Raw genomic sequence first — 27,954 nt, 5'->3', positions numbered from 1 at the left:
TAACAATCCAAAGTAGTAGGTAGTAATGAAATGCATGTATTTAATGTTACTTCATATAAATGTAGCTAACATTGCATAGCATTATTCCATTGTTACAGCATTATTACTGACCTCTGCTGCTGCTATTTTCATTGCTGATGCTGCTGTTATTAGTCTAGAGTCAGATGGGGGATGAACTGCTACTACACTTTACAATGCTCCAGCCCAATCACGTTCACTACTGTCATCTGTCAGTGGTCATACTGGATGCACTAGATGTGATAGTGTTTGAGAATTTCTTCATTTACTTTGGTGTGTTGGTCCTGATGAACCAACCCTCTCAAAATGTAAATGAATGTATTGCAGGAGTATGAGACGTCATGTAGCACTTTATTTCTTCGCTTGGGTGGGGTACATTTCGCAACCCTCACCACTAGATGTAAATAGAACTTACACAGTGAACCTTTAAGGCTTGGAACCCCCCCCCCCCAAAAAAAAGACGTAACCTAACCTTGACGTTAGTCTGCCTCCTAATGCAGAACCTGTAGGTTAATGTCAACAGTTAGCTATCTAGCTTTTTAATACACTTATATTTCCTACCTTCTGAGTTTTGTAATTAGCATTTCTTTAACTTCAAATGAGCCATCTAATGTTACCTGGCTGATTATCATTTCATTACCACCATTAAATGTCATATTTGTAATTGTTAGCTAACACTGGTGCTTAGGTATGAGCAGTGAAATTGAGGATTAGTTATTGTAGAAATACATTTTGACATCAATATAGAGTTTATTATTTCATTTGAAATCTTTTGTGAGTCTTTTTACAATAAGCATGGAATTTGTTTTCACTGTGGAATTCAGGAGTTTTACCTACCCAGGTAAATGTTAAAATCCAGGTTTGTATTCAGTTTTATTTATGTGGAGCCAATTCATCACAAAAGTTATCTCATTGCATTTTTTATAAAAAGCAGGTCTAGACTGTACTTATTGATATACAATTCTCAATTCCCCTACAATGTATGACTACAGCTTTATTGAATGCAGATTACGTTACATTGCAGTCACAGTCAACATGAGCAGGAGGAAAGGGGATGCTAAAAAAAACAGTAAGTCAGAACGGCCACCTATTTCCAGAAACAACGCCTAAAATAACATTCCCAAAATGAATCAGGAATAACTCCTCAACCATTTGGCCTAGATTTTTAGGTCTCCTTTGAAAGGCCAGAAGCTAAGGAACATAAATCCATTGTATATTAACATATTTATTTTACCATTGCAGACTAATGGGAGATGTAATAAAAAAATAGGATATTTTCATCCTCGCCTGGTAAAAAAAAGCTATATTTTAATGCAATAAACCATCATAAGATTATAATGCTACTGAATATCTTTTAATACACCTGGAATGCAACTGTAACTGTAAATTTGATGACAAGAAACTAAAATACAACAGTTATCATACAATATTTTCAAAATATACCAGTGTCCATATTTAGGCAATATTTACTGTTTACATGTTGACTTTTATTGGGATTTCTCTTTAAAACACTATTTTTGTCCATACAACCACGTTCCAATTAACATAACATTGAAATATTGATACAAAGAGTGAATATTCATCAACATTCCTGTCACCAAAAGCACTCCCATGCTTTACAGGCCTGTAGCTCCCACAGTGATGGGGCAGTCCTTTCATTTGATACCCTGGATGTCTGTGTAGCTCCTACAGGTCGGCCACCAAATGGCGAAAAAGACCATGTTTCAAAGCAGCACTTCTCCTGCTCTGCAGAAAAAGGCGAGAGACAGCAGGCACAGCTCCCAGGTCTTGTGCAACTATCAAGATGGCGCCCGCCGATACTCGGAGCAACAAATCAGCTGATTTTTGGTACCGGGTTGTCGGTGTTCAACTTGAAATGATAAGAATTAAGAATTAGAGATGATAATGCAGACTGTATTTTATGATAGTGTTTTTGGTTCTGGTTCAGCATTATATGGGTCTGTGTTTGAACGCAAATGTGGGTCTGACTTTCTGGCAGTTTTGCTCTGGAATAGTTTGTGGCCTGACTACAAAGGTTGTTGTGTGGTATGGGGCACCCATTAACTGGTGTAATGAATTTGATTCATCACTGCAGACATTAGTTAAATAAGCAAGGATATTGTAAGCATTGTAAGATTTTAGTCAGCTGCACTGTGTTGTACCGGGTTTCCTTTATGACCTGGAAAAAAACTTGACCCTCACGATTGTCATTTTATAATTCACACCCTGAACTAGGGGTTAGGTGATTTGAACCCAGGTCTCCCTAGCTGCATTACGTAAGTCACATGAAGTTTAACATGTGGTAAGCGTGAAATAGTGGTAGTCTTTAGGGTTAGGAAAGCCACTTGGTCAGGTTGAGGAAAATATGTTTGTTTAGGTTAAATAGTATGTAAGCATGTGATGCAAGTCATCTACAAAAATTTATTTAACTTAAAACACGTCACCTTCGACTTCCTTCCACACAGGACTTGAACCTCTGTCTCCTGAGAGCAAGTCCTGAGTTTACTTGACTCATCCATCCACCACCTCCTTAAAAAGACATTGTCGATCTTTTTGTCACCTGACTTCTTCTGCCACTAGAGGCTTAACACAAAACTTAGATATGGGCTGTAAAAAGCTTTTCTGTTGAGGACCAGTTGGTAAAATGACATGCTGTCTCTGCACTATGTAAGTCAGTAGTGACTAAATGGCGTGAAAACACATTAGCGTGTTAGTCACACGCCATCTGGTGATACCAGGTCTGGCAGTATAAACTGACAACACTAATAGCCACCACAGATGTGTTTAGTTATTTATACATGCTTTAAAATGGATATATTAAGAGGGCCCGCTGAGACAGGGCCCCGAAGTCCTGTCCATTTATACAAGTATGCACTGAAACCATTTCCTGCCAATTAAAACGGACGGATGAAGGCACTCAAGTCTGGAAACCTAAACTTCAACTTCCTTATTCTTACAGTACAGCATGAGTATTTAAATCCCAACATTTACTGTTTAAAGATAGATAATATTTCAAGAAAATGTGTGAGATGCATATTTCATTTAAAGAAATAGATTTAAATTTAATTAATATAATGTTCCTTGAGTATAGTATTGAGTAAGTATTAAATAACACAAGCGATACAATAATGTCACTGTCTTACAATGTGGGGAAACATTAGTTATTTTATCTTAGAAACTATTTAGATCACAATTTAAGAAGCGTGGGATAATAATTAGAGCTCAAATACAGCATAAAATCTTATAATTATATTTACAATTTACTTTAATTCTCCAGGAGAATCAGTGTGAATACTGATTTTCAGAGAATCTTGGGTGCATATATTTAAAAAAAAACAAAGCAGATCAACAGAAAATTAATCCAAAACTGAATAGTTTACGTTTGCTTTTCTCTGTTTCACATCATTGTCAGAATAATTAATAAAACATTTAAAGTAGTGCTGGGCAACGATTTTTTAATTTTTAATCACGATTAATCGCATTGTTATATGCAAAATTGAATAATGAATTCTAAAGTATTGTAGACCTATTTTGCACTTTTAATTTAAATGTACTGCTATATATAGCAGTACATGTATACACAAAAGTGCAATAACATGTGGTTTGCAAACAAAAAAGAGGTGGTATTATGATTTTTGGCTTTTTCCCTCTCCTTTATTGAGTTATATCTCTTTTTTGTGCATGTAATAGGTTTGCAAAGTGAAAAAGCCAAAGTCCAGCCCAAAGGGAGTTCCCATCTCCCACAGAAAACTCTGCTCTGAACTGCTTGAAAACAGCTTGTTTGTAGTCCAGCCTTTCCTTCCCTTTCTTGTGACGTCACATTGAAAATACGTGTCATAATGCTCGCTGAGCGGCTACTCCGACACGCCCTCAAAAACAGCGGTGGAAAAACAGTGAGCTGCAGCACACAGCTCTCCTCTCCCTTCCAAACACTAGCTACCCTCCAGGCAGTCAGTGGACATAAAGTTGTTACTGTGATGTAGAGACAGAGCTCAGTTAAAACTTTATGGATGAAAGATACTTTTGTTACAGATTAATAACTCACCACTCTGAAACTCTTGCTCCGGTGCATGTTGCCAAGCTGGTCGGCAACATGTACAGCTGAACTGAAGCTGTTTACTGTCTTCTCACTGACCCGCCCTTCTCTGCTTCTGATTGGCTAGTAGTCCTTAATTAGGGACTGCACATGTGCAACTCCCAACAAAGATCATTTAGAGACAAGATGCATCACTCCATAGCTAAAACGAAGCCTTCAACACAGGGTGAAAAGAGGAGCTGCAGCAATGTGCAGTATGACAAAAATATGGTGTTTTTTGAAAATTAAACCATGTAAACCTGTTCTGGTACAACCCCTAAATAAGATTATGAACCTGAAAATGCGCATAATAACACCTCTTTAAACAAATAAGGTGCTTTTTAACAGCAGCAATAAAATATTTCTTAAACATTACTGTCATCAAATATAAAACCAAAGCTATTTGCTACTGCCAAGGCATTACAGTTTCTTGTGTTTTTTCTGAACAGGTATCAGAAGAAACTTTTTTCTTTTATGAGGGAGCAGCAGAGTTTGTGTTCAGTAGCAAGTGTTCCTGTAAAGGGGCTTTCGACCAAAAGTGTAGTGAGCGTTCGGGGCGGTGAGTTTACATACAAAGTCAATGCAAAGACGCGTTGCCTGTCGGGCGGCGCAAAGCGACGTGAAGGAGGCATGGCCGGTGATGCGAAGGCAACGCAAAGGAATTCGCATGAATTCAACTCAAGCGAAGAAGTCGCATGACGCTGAGTCGCGATAGCCTGTCAGTGTTGAGATTGTCCGTACGTCAGCTTCAGAGCGTTGTGTGGAGAGGGCCAGGTAGAGCGGGTCGGTCGGATTCTGTGAGTTAACTGCTTTTAACTTTAGTTTTTGGGATTTCAACATTGATTTATCTTCACTGGAGCTTCTCAGCAGCTAGCTTCCGTGTACATCTGGTTCCACTGTTGTTGTTAGCGTCGATAGACGCAAACTCCATTCAGAAAACATTTTATAAGTTGTTGTCCTGCTGTCCTGCTGACAGACCTGACAAAGCATGAATTCATATGTTTAACAAATCTGCATCATATTGTAGTTATTTCGGCATCAGTTTAATCAGTTTATTGCTATTTAATCACAGCAAAATGTTTACTTTGGGTTCATACAGTTGTAGTAATGGAGTTGTGTTTTTTCACGTTATCGCGTTAAAATCGCCTTCTCGCCTTATGTGTGAACACTTGTAGCGAATGTACTCACGTGAGGAAAGCATCACGAGGAGAAAATGATCTGAATGCCGCATTAGAGTGAGCTGAAGTGCTGCTTCACCAGGCCCGCTGTCAGGAGGGGTCAAGCCCAAGGCCTAGGGGGGGCCGTGGAAAGGTCTATGGTTAACCCTTAAATGGGATCAAGTTACACACTTAACTTACTGTCTTTTATAAATAACAAAACTTTTTAGATGTATTTACATGATAAATAAATGTATTATTATCATTAAAACATATTTCAAACATGTTATCTGATGACTCGCCCCCGCTGTTTGTGAAAATGGTACAGTCAAAACATTTGGTCATTCAGATGTGCAGGACCCACAAAAGTAAGCGAGTTGCAGAAAAGAAGCTCAGTGCCTCATCACGCTCCTGGCGTTTTTACCAGCTTGAAAAAACACGGCACTCCCATTGCAATGATTTGAAAAAAGACGCTGGGGTGGACACGGGGCCCTGAAGTGCAGGAGTTTCTAACTGAATTAAAATTATTTAATAGCATTGAGGTGAGTAAAGGTGCCACAGTCAAAGAGGTTACTTCCCCAAACAAAGACAAAGACATGAGAAAATATTTCAATATACATTTAATGTGTATTCAAATATTAAGCGACTACTTTGTGATTTTAAGGACGTTCCTAAGACCGACATCTTCCCCAATACTAACCAGCATGCAGTGTGAAGCTATCCACTTCACTGTGGCGTCTGATCGCTTGTCTTGCTTTTGTTTATCTACTTCTCCCACACGCTGCGTCCAGCGCAGTCTGCCGAAGCCTCCCTCCACTGCTTGTTTGGGTGGCTAATTTGCAGGCTGATCAACATCCCACCCCACCTGTGACCCAGGGTTTGACTGGATGTGTATTCAGAGACAGTGAGCAACGAACTTTCAAACTAATAATAATAAAAAAAACTGCGTTACGGTGCGATAAAATAATTGCATTAATTAATTACCGCGATAATAACGCTCCCAGCCCTAATTTAAAGCCATAACTTTGAGCTCTGAAAACTCATGACGTCCTTTTGTTTAGTTATTTTTGAAAGAATGTATCTTTGGCAAATGGCGGTATTTGACTTCCAAAACAAGCTGAGAGACATACAGCTCTGACATACTATCCATTAATATTTTATCAAGTTCAAACAATGACCTAACATTCAATTCACTTAATAAAAGTAGTAGTACTATTTTTATTTTTTTCCTTAACTATTTTCCTACGAGAATGCACAGAAAAATATAAATAAATCTAAAAGGCATTAAATAAAAAAACATAGACGCTGAAGCCATAACTTATTGTGCCTACCCTTTTACCATAACATCTTGTAATAGGCAGCTCCTACAATAAACATTCATTACTGTCAGTCTCACTGAATGACAAGCACCAGTTAACTGTAAATGCTTCAGTGCTCCCATGGTCTCCAGTGAGCCTTTACACACTCATTCAGCTATCCACTCTCAATTAGCATACGTTAGCTGTGAAAAGTTAACTAAACTGCAACTTGGCTTTGGTTAATGAGGGCAGAGCCAATCAGTTTAAGAAGCAGCGCAGAGGAGAAGCTGGGAGAGATTAACTACTATCAGCTCTGGAGGAACGAGCACACTTGAATCTCTAATTAGCTTCTCTGATTCAGGTTCAAAAAGAACACTTTCAGTCTTGTATCTGTCTTTCCATGAAGCGATCATGCGCTGAAAAGCCATGATGCCTCACTCGTCCTCTTGTCCTAATTGGTTGGACTGTTTCGACATTAAAAAAGCAGCAGGAGCTAATAGTCCTCAATCAGCTGGAGGGTTGTTCAGTCATAGAAAGAATCCCCAGAAAGTAGGCTCTGATTGTTCCACTAAAAGGCACACAGGAAAGTTTGACTTTTTGTCTGTGTGTTTATGCACCAAACTGCAGACTGGTGGTCGACCAATATGGATCTTTCAATGGCCAATGCAGATGTTTAGAGAGGGCTTTTGATATCAAAACAAAGAAAAGTCATGTATAATCCATTATTTCTGCAGAGTTCAATCTAATCTACATGTTATCTCAGCAGTAATGTGTTGTGTCAGATAGAAGCTTTATTAATGAAAGAAACAGAAACGTACTTTCTGCTGTAGATTTCAGAGCTGGTGTTTAAGGGAGAGCGGGGTTCAGTTTGTCAGACATCATTCAGCTACTTTATTCTCTACTGTATATATATTTAAGACTAGCCAGTAATGCTGTTAGATGCTGCTGTCATTTAGGATGATATATCGGCCTTGTGAGTTTGGGTATCGTCGATGCTAATTATCTCAAAATGCCAGATATCCTTAGGCTTCAAAGGGACAAAGGTGATGCCATCTGGGAAAAATGGAACACCCATATCACAAGAAGAGGTGATAGCCTGCCTTAATGCCTTGTATATTTTGGTTAAAAAATACAGATAACAATTAATCAGCCGACCGCAGAGTGGTTGATTTCACAAACTGTCTCCTCTCACACTGCTGAATCTTATATTATATATATATATATAAAGAATCCAGTGAATCACAAACATGATTCAGGTTCCGGCATGACTTCTTTCATCCCCAGGGTGTGCCTCTCATTACTCTCACTACATTCAGGAGCTAAGCATCCGTTTTTTGTGTACAGCAACACGTACAAGCTGGAACTACTTCTTGAATAACAATTATGTATGCCCCGGGTTGGGTTTTGGTTTTGGTCTCTGTACTAATGCTGACTACTGTGGAATTTTAGACAGGTACCAGTTTTGACTGAGGATTTAAAAATCTGATCTATCGGCCAGAAACACATACCCTAAGCAAAGATGATCTCTAACATGTGTTACAGCTGATTGCTGTGTTTTGTAATAATAACTCATTTAGCTGATGCTTTTATCCAAAGCGACTTACAGTTGCTATATATGTCAGGCGTCACACACCTCTGGAGCAACTAGGGTTAAGTGTCTTTCTCACTGGTGGATGTGACACAATGGGAATCAAACCCTGTTCTCCCACACCAAAAGAATTTGTCTTATCCACGGATCCATTGCCAGCCCATTTTAAGGTGGATTTGTGGTGCTCCAAACACTCGTGTTTCCTGGTGCCACCTGGTGAACAAACCATGCAACAACAAAATTCATTACATGACTAAAGGACCCATCTCTCCGTTTCTTTTTTAATTGTTATTTGTTAGCTTATTCAGTATCGGCACCCAGATTTATCGGTTGGGCTAAACTTTGTACAGCCATGATGTTTCCAAACCTGGCAGCCTGATATAAGAGACACAGTCACTACGCTCAGCTGTTGTTCAACAAGAAATAGTTCAAGCTAGGGCTTGGCAATAAAACAATATAATTTTCCTCAATAACAATATAACAAATGTTCAATATCAATAAATATTTGATTTAATTAATCCTATTAAGATGTTTGTTGACTGAAAAAAGAGATTTTATCTTAATAGTTTTGAATGTTCTGCCTCAGATTTGTGAAGTGATCCACTGTTTGGCATCAAGTTTTGTTTGTCACGTTCTGACCAAAAAGAGAAGTTTAACTACACAGTTAACCATCTGGCCCTTCAATTTTCATTCAAGGGCAAAAATTAGCCTTTAAATTTGAAAGAAATTACAATTTGACATTTATCATGATAATTATTGGTATCGAATGATATGAAATATTTTTATAGTGATAAGATTTTTGGCCATATCGCCCAGCCCTAGTTCCAGCATGTAAATTCCCCTAAAAACGACAATCTGTTGTTCCCTGTTTGTGTACAGATGAAACACACCACATACAACATGTCAGTAGGTGATTTTTTGAACTTTGGCCTAGCTGTTCCACCCTGCTTCTAGTCTTTATGCTAAGCTAGGCTAACAACATCCAGACACTGAACACACGGACATGAGATTGAAATCCATCTTATACTCACTCTCAGAGAGATCGCTTGGATCTCCTATTGTTAAAACTATTCCTTTAAAGGACATCTGTTTTGATGCACCAGGCAGAGCAGGGGTCTATGAACACATGAATAAACAATGACTGGATCCCGACCTGCTGACTCACCGTGCATTGGACAAGAGGATAATAATGTCCCTCACAGTGTTTACTTAATCTGATTTCATCCAGCTGGACTCTGTGTGGGACCACACAACATCACAAATGTTCATGAAACCGCTTAACAGCCCATCATGGAGGAGTTCAATGTTAACTGCCCCAATTACTCCCCATATTCATTTGTTTGACACAAACCAGTGTGAATATGGATCAGGCCTCCTGCTGCGTTGGAAAAATACTCTCAGAACTTTTCAAAAGGTCACTGCTGATAATTGGTTGTGTGTACTTTGGCATCCACTGTTTCACCTAAGCTTCACAGTACAACCTGTCTGATTTGTCCATTTGCTTATATATCCATCCACCCAATGCAAGGGTGTCACTTTGTGTTGGAAAGTGGTGGGGACATTAGGGGTATGATGATAAACAATATTGGGTTCATGAGAAGATTTTAACAGTTTTTAAGAAATCATAAATGAAGAAATATTGAGCATTTTACACTTAAATTTCTGCATTCTGGTGAAATTTCTGCACCAATTTATGGAGGAAATGGTTTTATTTATGTAAACAGATACACAAAATTCAGGTCAGAGTTTGAGGTCAGAGCACATGTCGGGAAAACCACACCTACTGTATAGAAAGCACCAGTGCAGTAATGACAACAGCATAATAAAGATAAATAAATCAACCTATATTTTAATTGCATCATGTGTTTTCTTAGTGTAAATAAATATTTCACAAAGCATTTTATTTCTTATTTAACAATTCTTGTTGCAAGAACAGAATGTTTTTAACAAACAAATGCTTTTAAAAAGTGACAAATTCAGCCATTTCAAAACCTGGTGGGTAAATGTAAATGATACCTATGATCCAATGACACTATGAGAGACTTGAGAGACAAGTTTACGGCCAATGGGGAAGGAAAGACTTTCCCTTTTAGAGGAAAGCATTCAAATTCTACATTACAACTGTCGGAGACACCCCAGGACTGGGCCAGATGATGAGTCTGGACCGACAGTTGCTCAGTCTGTAAGGACTTGGCTGGAAATCAGAGGGACATCCAGCTCGGACCACAGAGAAACGGAATGTGGACTGGTAGCTGGAGAGGTGCCAGTTCACCTCCTGGGCACTGCCGAGGTGGCCTTGAGCAAGCCCCTGAATGCCAAACTGCTCGGGACACCGCACAGGAGCAGAAAGAGAGAGAAAAAAACATTGAATTTCCCCTTGCAGGATTAATAAAGTATGTCTTCTTCTTCTTCTTCTTTCCAACCAACATTTAACCATCAAAAAACTAGCTATTGGAGGCTCAAAGGCTGTGTTCAGACTGCAGGCCTTAATGCTCAGTTCACATCATTGCTTAAATGTGGCCCATATCAGACTCCAGTGAGAACTGTCCATGGCCTTAAAGTGACCCGCATGCGCAGAAGAATAACACAACTTCACATGCAGCAGCAGTAAACAGAGCCATAGAGGTTAGCTTCTACTTGCTAAGCCTCCAGATTTTCACAGGAGACTCCTGTATTTCATTGCCCTCACCTGCTTTACTCCCGAGGTCACATCTCTCCTGAATTATGACAAATGTTCACAACTTTCTGTCCTTTCCATGACATTCATTACTGTTGCTGGCTCCATACAAGGCATATGCCCCACAATTCTCTCTCTCTCTCTCTTTTTTGCTCTACTGTTTCCACTCAGATAATTAGCATGCACGTTACATAGAGGAGAGCTCGTGACCCGATGGATTGCAGGTGTAAGAAAGATAATTTGTGAGCAGATGATGAGAGCCACATGTCATGTAATGGCCTTAGTTTCGTTCACCGTGGCTCCGTTTGGTGGCAGAACAGCTGCGCTAGAGTGTTGTCAAAGTCGGATCAATTCCGATCTGACCGTCTAGACTGAGGTTGCATTCCAAAACATCCGATCTGTATCAGATTTGGACCAGATATGACAGTGGTCCAAACTGGAAAGTGACCGGATTAGGGTCACTTTGGCCTGCAGTCTGAACACATCCAAAGAGTTACCGGAGATGATCAGAGTTCAGTGCAATAAGAATTTATTCTTTCACATGAAATAAAGCTGAGTCTGCTCAGAGCCGAACTGAAAACACAATGCCTTTGCACCCCTTTATATATCCCCGATTAGTGCTCAAACGATTCATCAAGAAACTTGAATAACTCGATTACTAACATTAGTGCATCAATGCTTCTATTAATCCATAGCGCACTGTTTCGAACGGACAATTATTACTGTCGCACAGTGCACTTGCGCTGTGGACAAGTGAAGGCGGCGTGAAATGATGGCACAGATTACAAAGTAGTGGAAGAGTGAGAAAATTGCGAGGGACAAAGAAGAGACAGGCCAGGGACAAAGACAGAAAGTCTCATTTCAAGCTAAAAGAAAACAGCAGCTCTGTACTGTGTGCTGTAAAACAGAACCAGCGGCAACACTTATGTATCTGAGCAGAAAGCACCTGGTCTACACGTCCATGGAGCGGACCCGAAACAAGGTAACGGTAATGTTAGCATTTAATGAAAATGATTGCTAGCTGAGATGAAAGCTAACAAAGGTAAGGCACAATTCTTAGTAGAAAATGTATAAACATGCATTTGTTGTTATTGTTCCTCGACTGGTTAGACAGCTGATCCCAGTACCGGGAGTGCCACGCAAAAGTATTTCTTACAAAAATGACTTGCAACACTAAACCTGTCAGTTATGAAGCAAAATAACGGTGATTCAAAACTGTTTGAAAAACAACTGTATTGCTTCCTACATAGTACAATAATCAATATGGGGAGTAGTGAATGAGTGAGCAGGAGAGTAAAATCAGACACAGCCTTAATTTCTTCCTGGCTTCCATATCTATCAGCGCAGGGCCTCGATAAAACTATTTACGTATTGATTTTTCCAAAACAGAGGCTTTTTCTGTTGTTGCACTCCTAAGCGAGAGAGTCACCACATGATTGATTAAGGAGACGAAAGGCAGAGACACATTAGGTAAAATTAGCCTGAGTGTGTTTGGCAGGAAATACCTACAGATCTGATAGGTTCTGTAGTTTCCATATAAGGCAGCAGGTTCCTGACCTCTGTTAATAAATGCCCTGTCAGGGAGGCTTCATGCCGCTGTGGGAAACTCATTGGGAGCTGATTGAGAGCTGGTGTGTTTGTTTGTGCTCTCAACTGGTTTACAGATTGACACACCTCCGCAGAAAGAGGAAGCAGCAGCCTGTGTTATGAAATTTTATTACTAAAATTCCATCCTGCAGCGCTGAAAGCAGGAAGGAGCAGGTTCGCTTTTTCTCAAAATCAAACTGTCCTTGTTTTCCTGTCAACTAGAAAGGATTTGTGAATCCCGCAAATTGTCATCAACATCTTATTTTCCATGTTACTACAGCATGTTTAATTTGCATGTCAAACCAAATCCTTATACCTAAATGACTAAATAGGTCGATTGTCAAGTGTCCTAAAACGACATACCCTCACTGGCCACTTTATTAGGTACACCTTGCTAGTAGTGGGATGAAAATTTAGAGCATTAAACACTTAATTTCCTGCATTCTGGTGAATTTTATGCTCCAGATTCAGCCTTTCCTGCATAAATTTACTGTGGAAATGTTTTTATTTACATAAATGGAAACTCAGGTGGCTGGGGAAAATTAAAAAATCTAACAGAATATAATGCAGTAATGCTCTCATCCTGTGTTGCTTTCAGATCTGTTTCTCCTGTAGATCATCTTTTCTCAAGTAACATCATCCCTGCTGAGAACAGAAAACTTGCCCAAAAAGGAAATTGTGTCAAGAAGTTATTAAAGGTACTGACTAGGGGTGTGACGGGACTTTGCGAGATTAAATCGTTACAATATTTCTCGTCAGGTAAAAAGCTGTCTCGCGAGAATCATGCAAATGACATTTTTCACACGCTGTCAAGCCACACGTTAATTTTCTCACGCATTGAAATCAGAATCAGAAGGAGCTTGACGGACTGGTGACTGGAGGTGCAGCTGTTGGTGTACAGGGAGAAGAGCAGAGGGGAAAGAACGCAGCCTTGAGGGGAACCAGTGCTGATGGTCCTGGAGTCAGAGACATGTTTTCCCAGCTTCACGTGCTGCTTCCTGTCCGTCAGGAAGTCTGATCCACCTGCAGGTGGAGTCAGGCACTCTCAGCTGGGAGAGCTTGTCCTGAAGCAGGGCCGGGATGGTGGTGTTGAAAGCAGAGGTGAAATCCACAAACAGGATCCTGGCGTAGGTTCCTGGGGAGTCCAGGTGCTGGAGGATGAAGTCTCTTTCACTCGGAACTCAAACCTCAGCCTCAATTCCCGATGTTATAGGACTCATCCATCCACCTCTTTACGAGGACGCTTTTTATACTACGTCAGCTGGCTTCTACTGCCACTAGGGTGCGGCCTAACTATACCCAAATACATGGGTCGTAATAAGCCCAGGAGTGTCTGCCGTTCCTGCTGAAGACGGGCTGCTCAAACATGAAACCAGCGCTGAAATATGTTTGTCTCTGTTTATTAATCTGTATATTCATTTAGACATCTTTTTAATTCAAAATGATTTCAGCAAATAATGATTATCGATTCATTGTTTAACAGAAAACAGTGTAAGATTCCTGGAGCCCAAGGGCAATGCCATTAAATGTCTTGTTTGTCCAACTAACAGCCAAAAAATATTCAGTTAAGCATCGCATCTGACAAAGCAACACAAACATTTCTCAAAACGGAGATCGACTAATTGATTAACTAACTGTGTCAACATTTATCCCTCGTGACTTAATGTGACAAATCTTCCAGTTAGTCAGTTTTTCATTTAGGTGATCTCTATGCGCATCTGCAGCAGTCAGTTAAAATATTTTTGATAAGATGCTTTTTCCGAGATTAAGAAAAAATCTTCAAACTCAATTTCAGCTGCTAAGATTTGCTCTTTTAATTTCATATGTTTGTGTCATACGTATTATTGTATCCTCTAAAGCTGCATTTAAATACATGATTTGTATTTCCTATTGTCTTGGTAACTTCAAAGTATGTAAGTATGTTCTAATGAGATATTTATGTTGACACCAGGCTGTGTACTGATGGCTTGAATTTGTGTCTGTCTGTTTGGGGGTGATTTGCGTCATTGCTCCTGAGCACCTTCTCCATTCTGGAAACCTGCTGCATCATTCAGCGCTGCAGACTTTCCGCTGTGTCCTCGGGGCACAGCCATTTACAGCGCCGAGCTGTTGTCTGGCCTGTGGACGCATCGATTCAGCTCATATTTCTGGCTGCTGCTGCTGCAGTGATGATGCCCTGAGGCAAGGATTAGGAGCTAATGTCTGGGTTAACAAGACGTGCTGCCCGGCGAACGGGGCACATATCACACAGGAGCGATGGCAGAGTGATAAGCAGCGGCCACGACGAGCAGACAGAGTCTGTTCACATGAGCTCAGAATATCTGCGGTTACTTCGGCCTGTGCAGCTGAATCAACAAGAAAACATTCACAACACACTGCTTACAGTGATGACTTGCTTATTTAGTTTGAGTACTTGCGGCGGAGGGATAATGATGTGCAAACACAAGATAAATAGCTGGTAGAGTTAAAACAGTATATGGGTGCAATAAGATAAGATATACAGGCTGACGTGCTGTGTTATTTGGGCTGTTTTTACCTCGTATCTCCTAAATGTCAGCTTTTCAGGAACTGAGCAACCTCTTATTTTATTTTTAGCTTGACAGCCATGTGCCTATCCACGTGTTTTATTCAGTGTTATTTCAGAAAGACTGAACTATTTACATCATGTCTCCACTGTGTTTCAATTGTAGACTCATTGAAGACTAAAAAATACCATGTCAGGTTGTGTTTTGGGAAGAAGATTACAAAATGCTGCACAACACAACCACAATTCTCTCAATTGAAAAAATGGTTAAGCGTTCAAAAACTCAGAAATACAACAGAAGAAGAGAAAGTATTGTTAACTCCTTACAGGGAGGATTAATCGTCTCACTAAAGAAGGTCATCTATGCTTTTAGTTCATCTAGATTAGATTACTGTAACTGATCACATTTAGGGCTGAGCCAGAAAATTACGACGACATCAGCTGGTACAAAATGCAGCCAAAGACAAGATCACATCATAACTCCGTATTTGTATAGCACCTCTCTAGTCTTGACCACTCAAAGCGCTTTTACACTACATCTGCATTCTACACTGAGCCTAAGTGCTCAAACATTCTTAAAAATCATAACCGTCTTTAGTGTCTATCTTACAGTAATAGAGCATCAATGAAAGTCTAGTAATAATAATAATAATTAGTATAATAATAATACATTGAAAAAGAAATATTTATTACTGATGAACTACACACATTCATACACTGACGGAACAGCCACCAGGGACAATTCAGAGTTTAGTATCTTGCCCAAGGACACTTCAACATGCAACCAGGGGGAGCCGGGGATTGAACCGCCGCCCTTTCGATTAACAGACAACCCGCTCTACCTACTGAGCCACAACCGCCCCACAACCGCCCCTTCAGTCCTGTTTTAGCCTCTCTCCCTTCGTTACCTGTTAGATTTAGAATTGATTGTTTTGTCTTGCTTCTCCCCTGAGCCAGAGCGCAGCCTCACATCCTAGGGCAGGGTTCTGGTATCTGTTCCAACTAAGTCCAGACTCAGGACTAAAGGTGACCACGCCTTTGCAGTAAGAACCCCTCAGCTCCGGAACGCCCTGCCTGAGAACCTGAGGCTTTCAGGATTGTTGACATCTTTTAAATCCCAGGTCAGTTCCTTTACAAAACAGCTTTTTATTAATTGTAGTGCATCCTTCCTTTTCCTGTCTTGTCCTTTAACCTTTTAACTTTATGTCATTTTAAATTGCTTAATTGAATTTGCCTCTGTTTTGAAATGTTTTTAATTTGTGTTCAACCACGTAAAGCACTTTGTAACTCCGTTTTGATAAGTGCTGTATAAATAAAGTTTATTATTATAAAGAAGACTCAAGGCTAGTTAATACATCAGCATTGAGCGTAGGCCACGTGCCATCATGAGCATTTATACGTGTTTGTTGGTGTTCCACTGTGTTGTTGTTTCTTCTTCTTCTTTGTTGTTGGTGTAGGCCACTGCAAACAATGGCGACTAAAAGTGAGTGGATCATGTTGGAGTCGGAGCTGATCGATGTTGATTGGCAGTTACTTTTAGTGAAATTACTGAAACGCAGACACGAGAGCAGGCGTCGGAGGAGACGGTATGTACGACCCTTGAAATGGCCGAGGCAGAAGAAGCAAAAGGACAAGCCGTAAATACATAGGAGGAAATGTGACGCAACCAAGCTGACCAATCAGTTTCATGTAGTTACATTTTAGGGGAGGTGCGTGTCAAGCTAAGCAGTAGATTCAATGCAGAAGTATAAATTATGAAAAAGATTGGTTTGTCAAAAATAACAATTAGTGGCAGCCCTAAAGTCAACAGTGACACCCAATACAGGTCATACATCAGTTACTCTAACAATGCATACATTAGAAGCACTCATGTGTTGCCGGATTGAGGAATTTAAGGTGAAAATCCAGAGGTTAAGATGCCACTGGGGAATGGAAACAGGAATCCTTGAATATTTTCACTTAAATGAGATATCAACCACTCTGTTCTTCCTTATCATCTTCAGACAGTTGCTTCTAAAATTGTTGATTTCTGAGGAAGGAATTTGATTTGGACATGCTTAGCACGCAGAGGAAGGTTATTAGTGATGTTACAAGCTTTAAAATGAGAGCAGGGAACTTTAGAGATGCCAAGTTGAGAAATTTAAGTGGTTAGTGCTTTAAAAACAGAAAGTACACAAGATATACTGAGGAACATATTCATTTATTGAAGTGTACGAGCCCTCTGCCCTTCATATCAGCGTGTTCGCCCGTGATATGCATGACAGCCTGTGATTATCCGGCAGGTAATTCAGGGGAACAGGGTGTTTATTAGACACACGGCCCTGCTGCACTTTGACCGCTCCTCTCCTGCTGTGTTCTCATTCTGTCGCTCTGCAGTTTGTTCAGTGTTGTTGTTTGTCATTTCAGCATTGCAGCCTGGACTCAGCGATTCAGAAGAAATGGTTTTTCCAGCCTGCAGTTTGTATCTGAAGGAATCTTTTTCCTTTCTAGAATTGATTTTTACAACATACAGGCGGTGAATACACACACATTAATAAAGAGCATTCTTTAAACTGGAACCAATTACAGTGTTTATATCTGGATTATATTGATTAAACTGAATGAATAAAGGTCTAGTAAGGGAAGCTTATGGGGAAAATAGTTTGAATTCATATGTCGTTATTAAAGACGGCTGTAAACTTGACATATATATATATAATGAAGCAATCAAACATCTAATGAACACCACATGAAGATGCTTTTGTGTCAGCTGTATCAGTCAGCTGTCTCTGTATCATTGGCTCACTGCAGCATCATCTGTGCAGCAACCAGCTGACAGTAACAACCATGCGCAAAAGAATAATACGACGCCACACGCAGCACTGTCGTACAGAAGCATACAAGGAGGTTAGCTCATACTTGCTAACTCTACTGATCCGAAGGGAGACTCTGCTTTTCGTTGACCTCTCCAGGTTTCTTTCCGGGGTCACAATTCTCAGATTTATGACAAATGTTCACAACTTTGTGTTCATTGCCTTCATGTAGCATGCACAAGATTCAGTAGAGAGCTCACAACTAGGTGGATTTCAGGTGGAAGAAAAGGATAGTGAGCAAATGATCAGATTGTATGTGACTTGGGCAGATCTGGGTCACTTTGGCCTGCAGTATTTAAAATGCCCTTTCCAACCCTACAATCCTACTTGGACAACTCGATTGCAACCCATTAGGGCTGCATAATTATGGACAAAATGATAATCACGATTGTTTTGATCTATATTGAGACACAATTATTCATTGATGTTTAGGGACAACATATTATTAATGTACTTCCAAATTTAAATAAAAAGGCAACTGTTTTCACATCCATGATGTGCTGCATTTCTGCTAATGTACAGATCTTTGCATCAAAATAAGTCCTTAAAGTGCATCATCTATTTGCAAAATATAAATAATTTCACCCGGAAAGTCCACTGAGCGCTTTTGTCAAACCAGCTGATGGAAACACAACTATTTCACATTCACTTTTCTTTTTCTGTTTTTGTAACATTTTAATTAGATGTGTCAATTAGATGGAAACATGGAGCTTCTTTTGATAATTGATTAATGATTTCATTGCAATAAATTATTTCTTGTAAATCTCAACTTAAACATTAATGTAATCAAATCCAATGTTTAAACCAAAGCTGTTTGCCACTGCCAGGGCATTACCTTTTACAGTTTGTTAAAACAAGTTACCATCAGAGTCCAGTTTTCTGAACAGCATAAACACAATGTTCATGTCTATATTAAAACGGTGAGTGTAGAGGTCGTCTTATGTGCATGCGTTCACTCGCACAGACTTCACTGTGTTAAAAACTTGAAATGACATTACAAGTCGCAGTGGATATTTTACAAGCAGGACCAGGTAAAAAATATGGGAAAAAGATGACAGTGTGGTCTGCTGAAGCCTCCCTCCGCTGCTTGTTTGGGTGGGTGATTTGTGGGCTGATCAACATCCCGCCCCCCCAGTGACCCATGGTTTACTGTAGGTGTATTCAGAGCCAGTGAGCAACGGACTTTCAAAATAATAATAATTTAAAAAACTGCGTTAACGTGCAATAAAATAATTGTTGGCGTTAATTAATTTATGCGTTAACATGCGATAATAACGTGTTAACGTGGTCAGCACTAATGATAATATAACTAAATATCTTCTGTCTAGGAATTATGAGGGGCTTTGATCAGATTACCCGGACAATGAAAATAATCAGTTGTGGCAGCCACACAAACATCACAGTAGCATCAAAAATGTTTTACCTGGGCTAAATCAAAACCCTACTGGACCTTGGAAGCACCATTTAATTTTTAAAAAAAGGAGACCTGATTTGAGATCTGAGGACATGCAGACAAAAACAGACCCGAGGAGAATTTGACCTTAGTCAAAATGCGGTCCACCCGAACAGACCTAAACAGAAAGAACAGCAGCAGTGGCAGCAGCATGATGGGCCACCAACTAACAAGCAGCCGGGGTCTACATGGGAAGTAGCTTGGTGAGCTGTTAAGACACACAGTAACAGCTCTCCGTTTCGGCTTACATCTGGGGATCTTTTTTTATTGTCAGCTCCGTCAATCTCACCAAATGTTTCAGATCTACTAAATCAATCAATCAATCCAATACCTAAATGAGAAAAGCCACAATACAGGTAATTATTCCCACAGTTCACACTCCCTCCCTTTCGCCCATGGGACCTTATTTTAAAAAATATGTTTGGTAGTCAATGGCAAGAGACAACTACTCACACAATATACGTCACCAACATGTTAACGCTGTAATGCTAAGCTAACATTCAATACTTGCTTGCTACTAGCTAGGTAGCTTAGCTATGTTCCACGCACAAATAGATCTCACCTGATGTGTTTAATCCAACGACTCATGGTCTTTTTATCAGATCATCTACATATGGAAGCTCACTGACGTTAGCTTCAGTGAGAGAAAAAGTTATGATGGTACAGGTTTGTGGTCTTTGTAATTACCTATTTTCACAGTCCTCTACTTCAACAGTTTAACTACAAACTGTGACTTTCTTGACTTGCAGATTTACATTTTAAATTGACAAACATCATGTGTGTAATTCAGGACATAACTCAAACAGGATGAAAACATTAGTTGTCTCTCGCCGTTGACTACCATACATTTTTCCCAAAATAATTTCCCATGGTGGGCCACCGGAAGCAGAGGGACTTGTGCTCTGTTTAGGCCTGAGACCTGCTGCAGTACAGCCTGCCAGACCTAATTAGACTGAATATTGGTTGTCTAGTTTTGAACCAAGCCTAACACCCAGGTCATGTCTCAGGTACTAGGAAATGAGGGGACCTCTGAAAGCATCTAGTTCTCAGTTTGTGAGATGCAGTGGAAAAGTCCCAGTCAAGAAATTGGATATGAACTTAACAAACAAACAAAGAAAATGTGCATTTGAAAATTAACCAACATTTAGCTGCTGAAAGGCAACTCACCGCGACCGTCGTTTTTAATGTCTGTGAGGATTTGAGAGTAGTTGACCGGAGGCTTGTTCTCTTCAAACACTCTGTCGACGAGGGTGATGTTGATGCTCTTCAGCTCCGTGAACAAACCCTCCACAGCAAAGTAACACGGCCGATCATCCACCTTGTTGTCGTTGAACATGAGCATCACATGCTCCCGCCACCCAAAGTGCTCACAGATCCGCAGGGCAAACTTCCCAAGCTTCTTGTGGGTCGGGCCTGTGTTGGTGATGGACGGGTAGACGCCGCCGTAAAAGGCCACGGCCGGGGCCCCAGCCGTGACCATGGGAACATCCCAGTGGGTGGTGAAGAGGCCAACAGGCGAGGAGGTGTAGGAGCAGCCAGGGCCGATGAAAGCCCACGGGTCATGCTCAAGTTTAAGGTCCACAGCCATGAGCGGGGCGATGGACTCGGAGCAGATGCCGTTCTTGTCTTCACTGTTCTTGAAAGCGTAGGTGAGGTGGTGGTCAGGTAGCAGAGTGGGGTCCGCGTTTACGGTCTTGATCGCCCGCTGCAGGGCGGGACCAATGCGAGGCCAAGCCCAAGGGTAATCTGTGTTGTTCTGTGGTAAAATGACGGCCAGCGTGATGTTCTGTTGGGCCCGGTGTTCATGGTGCCCTCGAGTTTGGCGTCTCAAGCTGCGTTGTCGAGATGATCGCCCGGTGATCGGCTGTAGGTCGAGCAAGGCCAGCAGAACCAGCAGGAGAGCAGAGCCCTCCTTCCAAAAGGCCATCCTCTCCCCAGCAGGTAGTCCACTTCCACCACAGCTGAATAATTTATCGCTGTTTATTGTAGAAACACACAAGGGAGACATTTACAAAACATGCAACATAAATGAAGTCTTGTCCTGTTATCTGAGCTCCAACAATTAGGCTATGCATACTTCCTCCTATAAGTAAAACTAATAACACTGAGACCTGTTTTTGTTGGTCACGGTCGAATTCCCTGTAATCATTTAGTCCACGTCAGTCCTGAGTGGCCTTTGTGACTTTGGGACCATGCTGAGTCGTGAGAGAAAAACTCCCTGAAGCTGGAAAATGAATGAATGGCAATTTTCCTGCCTGCCCTGCCCACCTCATCCGAAGCAGAGTTAAATGTGTTATACAGAAAAGTGATGAGTGTTTTCTTAAGTACAGAACGGGGGGAAACACATTGTCATCCTGTAATAAAAACATTTGAAATCCACCTAAGAAATGACAGATTTAATGACACTTTCATGACAGACTTTGTTGACCGCAAGGTTTTTGTAATGTATGTTTTCAAAATGGTGCATTCAATATGTAATAATTAAAACTGATAAAAATATAATCAACTACTCATTTAGGCATTCCAATCAGAATCAGAAATACTTTACTGATCCCAGAGGGGAAATTCCTTGTTACAATTGCTCACTTTGCATATCAAGGAATTAAGAAATAGAAATAATAGGTAGTTAGGTAGTAGTAATATAATGAAATATACAAATCTAAATAATGGAGTGTGGATATGTACAGTATTTCACAGTAACAGAAATGCAATCATAAATACAAGTAGTGAATTAACTAATAGCTAATAAGGAGTACTGGTAGAGTCAATGTGCAATGGATACAATCCTCCTAAACTACAGTATTGGGACAGAGTATTGATGCAGAGAATACTGCACATTGAGTATTTAGAACAAAAAATATTGCACATTAGTATTAAAACAGATAATATTGCACAATATGTCGGGTATTGCAATCATGTGCAATACTTTTTAGTCTAAAGTCAGAGGGGGGAATTCATAAAATCAAAGGTCACCAAGAGAAAATCTGTTATTCAAAGTTAAAGAGTTAAAATGTTTTTAAAAATTGTATTGAGAACTGTATGATACATGAATGTGTCTGGCTCATATTACATTAAAGCACTATTTTCATGAATTGTAATATAAACTGGTTATGAATTTGAATTTCAAATTTAATTTCATTACCGTGGCAACAACTCTGCTGAAGTACTACTTTATATACCACTTTCCATTCAGATTTAAGCCAGCATTGCATATTTTACTCTGCTGGCTGTGGTTAATAGCCATAATATGGTTAACTGTGATTCATGATTTATGTACAATGCTTGATTAATTTGCAATATTCTTTCAATATTTCAATATTTTATTCCGTCCCATTACTGCAATTTTTAAGGATTTAAATCCATTCCAGCTCTCAACATTATCAGAACTCATTATTATTTCTACTATTATACACTTCTGTTACATACTGTAGAATCCTGTACATATTTCAACACTATATTTTTTTTATTTTCCCTTGGTGTTTTTATGATTACTTCTGTTTAATGCTTTCTTTAGCAAGGTGAGCAACTGCAACAAAACCAATTTCTCCTCACGGTTTAATGAACAGGCACTGTTCTTTATGATGTCTGGCCTGCTTTTCATTTTAGATCTTCCTGCTAATACTTATATATAGTATTAGTATGATATAGTATTGACCTATAAGTTAAAAAGCAAGACTCTTATTGTGATGGAGTAGGATTGTTTTACATGACATTATTGCAACAAATTTAATACACACGCCGTCACTGCTAATTATAATAACTAGATTAATGAAATATTTCTCTCATTATCATATATTTCTATCTAACGTAGACTAACCATGTTCTGTACACTTTGCGCAATTTAACTGCACTCCATTGACCACCACGTTGTTGTTGAGAGCCTGACAAGCATTTTTGTATGCTCATTCCCTGGGGTAATACCTATTGGACGGTTTATTCTTTGATTGATGTCTTTTGAACCAATAGTATTTGAGATATGTGGGGAAAAGTACCTCCTCCGCATGTGTACAGATGTTCATTAGGGTTAACGGTGTTCTGTACAGGCTATCAACGGTGTTCCGTACAGACCGAATAACTTGATTTCAATGGTGAAAATGGACGTTATCCATCCATCAATCCATCCATCGTCAACCGCTTATCCTGCGTACAGGGTCGCGGGGTTGCTGGAGCCAATCCCAGCTGACATCGGGCGCAAGGCGGGGTACACCCTGGAGAGGTCGCCAGTCATGGACGTTATTACATGTACCATATGTGAGTTATTAATTTATTTTAACAGAGAGGAAATTATTTAAATTATTAATAAAGGTCAGGACATTTAATTTGTTTAAAACACAAGTTAATTACTGCTTTAATAAGCTAGAAGGCACGTCAAGCATGAACCATGTAAAATGTTAGTGAACAACATTACCATATCTTTCTGAAGAACAAGAATAAGGGCAAACAATGTGCATTTGTTAAAAAATATTTAACCTTATCTTAATCTTTTATAAATATAAACATCATCACTGCACACAGGATGACATGCAAACAGTGTCTGTGTTGACAAACGTGCTGCGTCTTTGCTGCCTGTCTCAGTGTGAGAGTGGCGCCAAGCGGTCATTGCCCTGACGTTTAAAAAATCCTATTTCAAAGAAATGATTCAACAAAATGCAATATATTTAATGATTTGTGATAACATAATAATCATTTCATAAAGACTGTAGTATTGTGAGAAGCATTAATTCAAACTAAATGTACATTTTCGCTGCTGTAGTAGTCTCCCCACCCAAGCTGCTTTTTGGACTGCAGCTTGCCCACCCTCCATTTTCAAGCTCAGTGGGTGCACCTAGCAAACTTACTGAAATCACACTGAAACAAGGCGGGGGGGTCTCTTTTTTGGTCGGGAATAAAAGAGGGGGAAATTATGATTACACACATAGGCCTATTTAGTTTATGTATAACCTGGAAGTATTTATTCAGCGATCGGCGAGAAAAGGTCATCTGTACGGAATATCGTTGTGTACGGATCATGGTTAGTCTAGTTAGTTAGTTATTTCAAGAAGATTTGTCATTATTACACTATGCCAACAATATATGTTTGTTTTCTTTCTTTCTTTTCCACAGAAAGCAATGTGCATCTGTTTTTCCCTACTAAATCATTATTAATTTTGTTACCAACATTTCAAAAATAGAATATAAAAATGTCTGCATCACAGATGGTCTACAACCTCTACTGGCACTAATAAGCCTCCATACCCTAACACTACAATCTCTGCTAGCACTACGTAGCCTCCATACAATAACACCAGTCTTGTATTGCCATCATTATATTGGATAGACGTGCTGCTTAAAAGCACCAATTCCCTCCGGACAGGAGCATGCAACGGTCAAAATGTCAGTTATCCTCTCAAATGTAAATCAATACATCCTCTAAATATGATACCACTTGGTATCATTATCAAAATGGACTTTCTTCTCTGTACCTCAGCGGGTGTCTGGTTTCCTCTTCATGTTGTTTGTAAGTTTGGAGATTGTAAACGGGAGAGGTGGCAGTAGTGAACTAGCTAACCACCCATACCCGCGAAAACATGCCCGGCGCGTGCCCTCCTCCCTGGCAGCGTGTGAGCCGCGCGCGATGGGTCCTGTCGCTATGACAGCAACCGTTAAATTAAACCGTTAAATCCGATTTTACTCCAAGGGATAGAAGCAAATGTCCAAAATGTGTCCCAAGTTCACACGCGTTTTTATCGAAAAATTATTAAAATAGATTATCAGTCTTTCAGGGAAGAGACCTAGGCTGGAAATGTCGCGTTTTTAAAATTTTAATTTGTTGTTGGAAAAATTATTATTATAATTATTCCAGTATTCACCATCTCACTTTCTGTAGCTTATCAAACTCACATTAAACGTTATCACTTGTCAGACGTGAACGACGGTCCTTCCTTCACCATGTGAAGAAAAAATTGGTTTAAAAACGTTGAAACGTTAATAATCCACATTTTCCACAGTAAGATGTAAGATGTTGCAATCCTTAGAAAAACGCCAAACTGATCTGAATTGTCAATTCGGATTAAATAAAACGCTGGAATCCGGCAAGTAAAGTCCGTTAAAAATAATTTAGAAGACTTTACAGTTGCTTATGGTCCTACAGGTGAATATTCGGCTGCACTTCATTTGGGTTTTTATAAGAATCCATGTGTGATAAACTGTGAGTGTTGTTGGTGGTCCGCTGCTGTCGGACCGAGAGGCCGGACTGACTGCCTGGTCTGTCTGGGCGGAGAGCTGGAAGAGAGGAGGGGGGAGAAGGAGGGGAGGAAGGAAAGAGAGAGAGGAGAGGGAGGGAGACAGGAAAGGTAGCAAGGGGAAGTACAAAAGAGGGAGATGAATAGGGAAGAAAGTAAAGGAGGAAGAAGGGACAAAGAAGGGAAAGGAAATAAGGAAGTAGGACTAGTAGAAAGGATAACAAGGTTCCCTGTTGGCCCCTTGCTGCACTTTTTTTTTTACTTTATTGTATTAGCTTTTCTAGTACTTTTTGTCTTTTACTTTATTTTATTTTATTTTATTTTAGTTCATGTTACTTTTATTCATGTTATTTTACTTTATTTAGTCCAAGAGTGTAGCCTAATGACTTAAATATGAAAGATTTTGGTGATGAACCGTCTCTGATGAGTTTAAATGTCCGTTACTTATTACGTTTTAAGACGGGAATACAATATGAGACAAATATTTCACCTCTGAAGCCTGTATAATAAACTGCCCAGTAACCTCGGATTTTATTTGTCTGCACAATTAAAACGTACATAAGACAAACGTAGCCTAATCAAGCACCAATGTGTATGTTAGATCACTTTAGCAGTGTTGATTACAGTTATTGCAGATGGGTAAAAGCTGTTTTTGAATCTATTTGTTTTTACCCTGATGGATCTGTACCGTCTGCCTGACGATAACAGGGGGTGGCCTGGATGAGAGGTGTCCTCTAGAATGTTCAGGATTTTTTTGAGACAGCGGGAACCGTGTAGTTCTTCCAGTGTGAGGAGAGGGCAGCCAACGATCTTCTGTGCGGTGTTGATGACCCTGTGGAGCGCTTTCTTGTGAGCCACTGTGCAGCTGGTGTACCACACGCACATGCAGTATGTCAACATGCTCTCTATGGAGGCTTGGTAGAAGGTCAACAGCAGCCTCCTCGGAAGTCTGCCACCCGCCCCACACAGTCCCCATTGATGATTAGTGGTTGAATGATTGTTTTCTTTTTCCAGTAGTCTACGATGAGCTCCTTGGTCTTTACGGTGTTCAGGAGCAGGTTGTTATCGCTGCACCACACTGTCAGCTGCTTCACCTCGTCCCTGCAGGCAGACTCGTTACCCCCAGAGATGAGCCTCACCACCGTGGTGTCATCAGCAAATTTGTAAATGTAAATGCTCCGTATTTGTATAGCGCCTTTCTAGTCTTTTCGACCACTCAAAGCGCTTTTACACTACATTTGCATTCATACACTGAGCCTAAGTGCTCAAACAGAAACTAACATTCACACACATTCATACACTGAGCCTAAGTGCTCAAACAGAAACTAACATTCACACACATTCATACACTGAGCCTAAGTGCTCAAACAGAAACTAACATTCACACACATTCATACACTGGCAGAACAGCCGCCAGGGGCAATTCGGGGTTCACTATCTGGACACTTTGACATGCTGCCTAGGGGAGCCGGGGATTGAACTGCCGACCTTCCGATTAACAGCCAACCCGCTCTACCCAGAGCATTAAATTTTTATTGTGATGTTGTTAGGTGTTTTTTCCATTGAAATTGTGGGAATAACCCTAACCCTGCATATTTAAACCAGCTGATCTTTCTTGCTGCTGACCAGGATGCAGCAGCCTGTGTCTCAGTGTCGTCTGACATCCTCCATGTGTTTCTGCTATTCTCTGCGTATGTTTAAGGCAAAGTGTATGTCAGTGTTCGATCAAAATACTGCACGTTAGCAGAATAGTTTCCCTCGCTTTGCTTAAGAAGATCTGGATCCTGTTCTTCACGGTCCCCTTTGCTGGTATCACATGTCTGCTACGTCTTGTAAACAAGGAAGTGAGTTTGCTGATGCGTGACAACGTTTTTGCCTGAAACGGTGATTATAGGTCAAATTTGTGGAAAAGTTGCAGCAATTGTCAAAATTGCAATTCGCTCTGAAGTCATGGGAACTTGCTGAATTTGTGTTAATAGTTTCGATCGCGACAACGTGAAATCCTGGAGGGACTGACTAGAAGTCCCTTAGCGCCATTGTTCAGCGCAAAAGTACTAGCCTACTATAAATAACAGAAAATACTTTTCCCCAGGAGAGCGTTGTTTGTTTCCCGTGAAACAAAAAGCCAGCATTGATTCCTTTTAGTGACTGTTACGTAAGTTACGTAACATAAGTAGTGTTGCCATGAAGTTTACCGAAAACCTTACAGAGTTGTTTCACAATATTAACCACAACTTTTATTTTGAAAGTCTAATTTGACGTTGCATAGTTATTCTTGCCCAATGTGTACAAAAACGACGCTAAAAGGTACCCAGAGCGGTAAACTGCTACACCAAATGGTCTTGACCAAGCACCCATAAGTGACGCTCTGGGATGGGAACAGGTTGACCACCTCCTTACACAGCCTTTGTTGGTCTTTATGCTACGTCACCTGACTTCTTCTATATAAAACATAAATATAGCTGCTGCTTAATTGCCCCACAAGGCAGGTTTTTTTGAGGACG

At 40.1% G+C, this 27,954-nt stretch overlaps 1 protein-coding gene across 5 annotated transcripts in view; it reads right to left on the bottom strand.

Moving 5' to 3' along the window:
• LOC123968247 (atrial natriuretic peptide receptor 1-like) overlaps positions 1-25,402 on the bottom strand; it is a 169,179-nt gene extending 143,777 nt beyond the window's left edge. The window contains exons 1-3 of one of the 5 annotated variants that reach the window (XM_046044864.1): positions 24,692-25,099; positions 21,341-21,489; positions 20,397-21,205 (exon numbers count right to left, since the gene is read on the bottom strand). In XM_046044864.1, the coding sequence (XP_045900820.1) occupies positions 20,397-21,205; positions 21,341-21,378 (847 nt within the window). In that variant the 5' untranslated portion in view covers positions 21,379-21,489; positions 24,692-25,099. The other 4 variants (XM_046044862.1, XM_046044866.1, XM_046044865.1 and 1 more) reach the window with 4 other exon arrangements.
• Between the last annotated feature and the right edge of the window lie 2,552 nt (positions 25,403-27,954).

This window comes from Micropterus dolomieu, linkage group LG03 (assembly GCF_021292245.1).
Source record: "Micropterus dolomieu isolate WLL.071019.BEF.003 ecotype Adirondacks linkage group LG03, ASM2129224v1, whole genome shotgun sequence".
Lineage (NCBI taxonomy): Eukaryota > Metazoa > Chordata > Actinopteri > Centrarchiformes > Centrarchidae > Micropterus > Micropterus dolomieu.
Note: the sequence above shows the minus strand (reverse complement) of the source record. Positions and strands in the feature narration are given on the sequence as shown.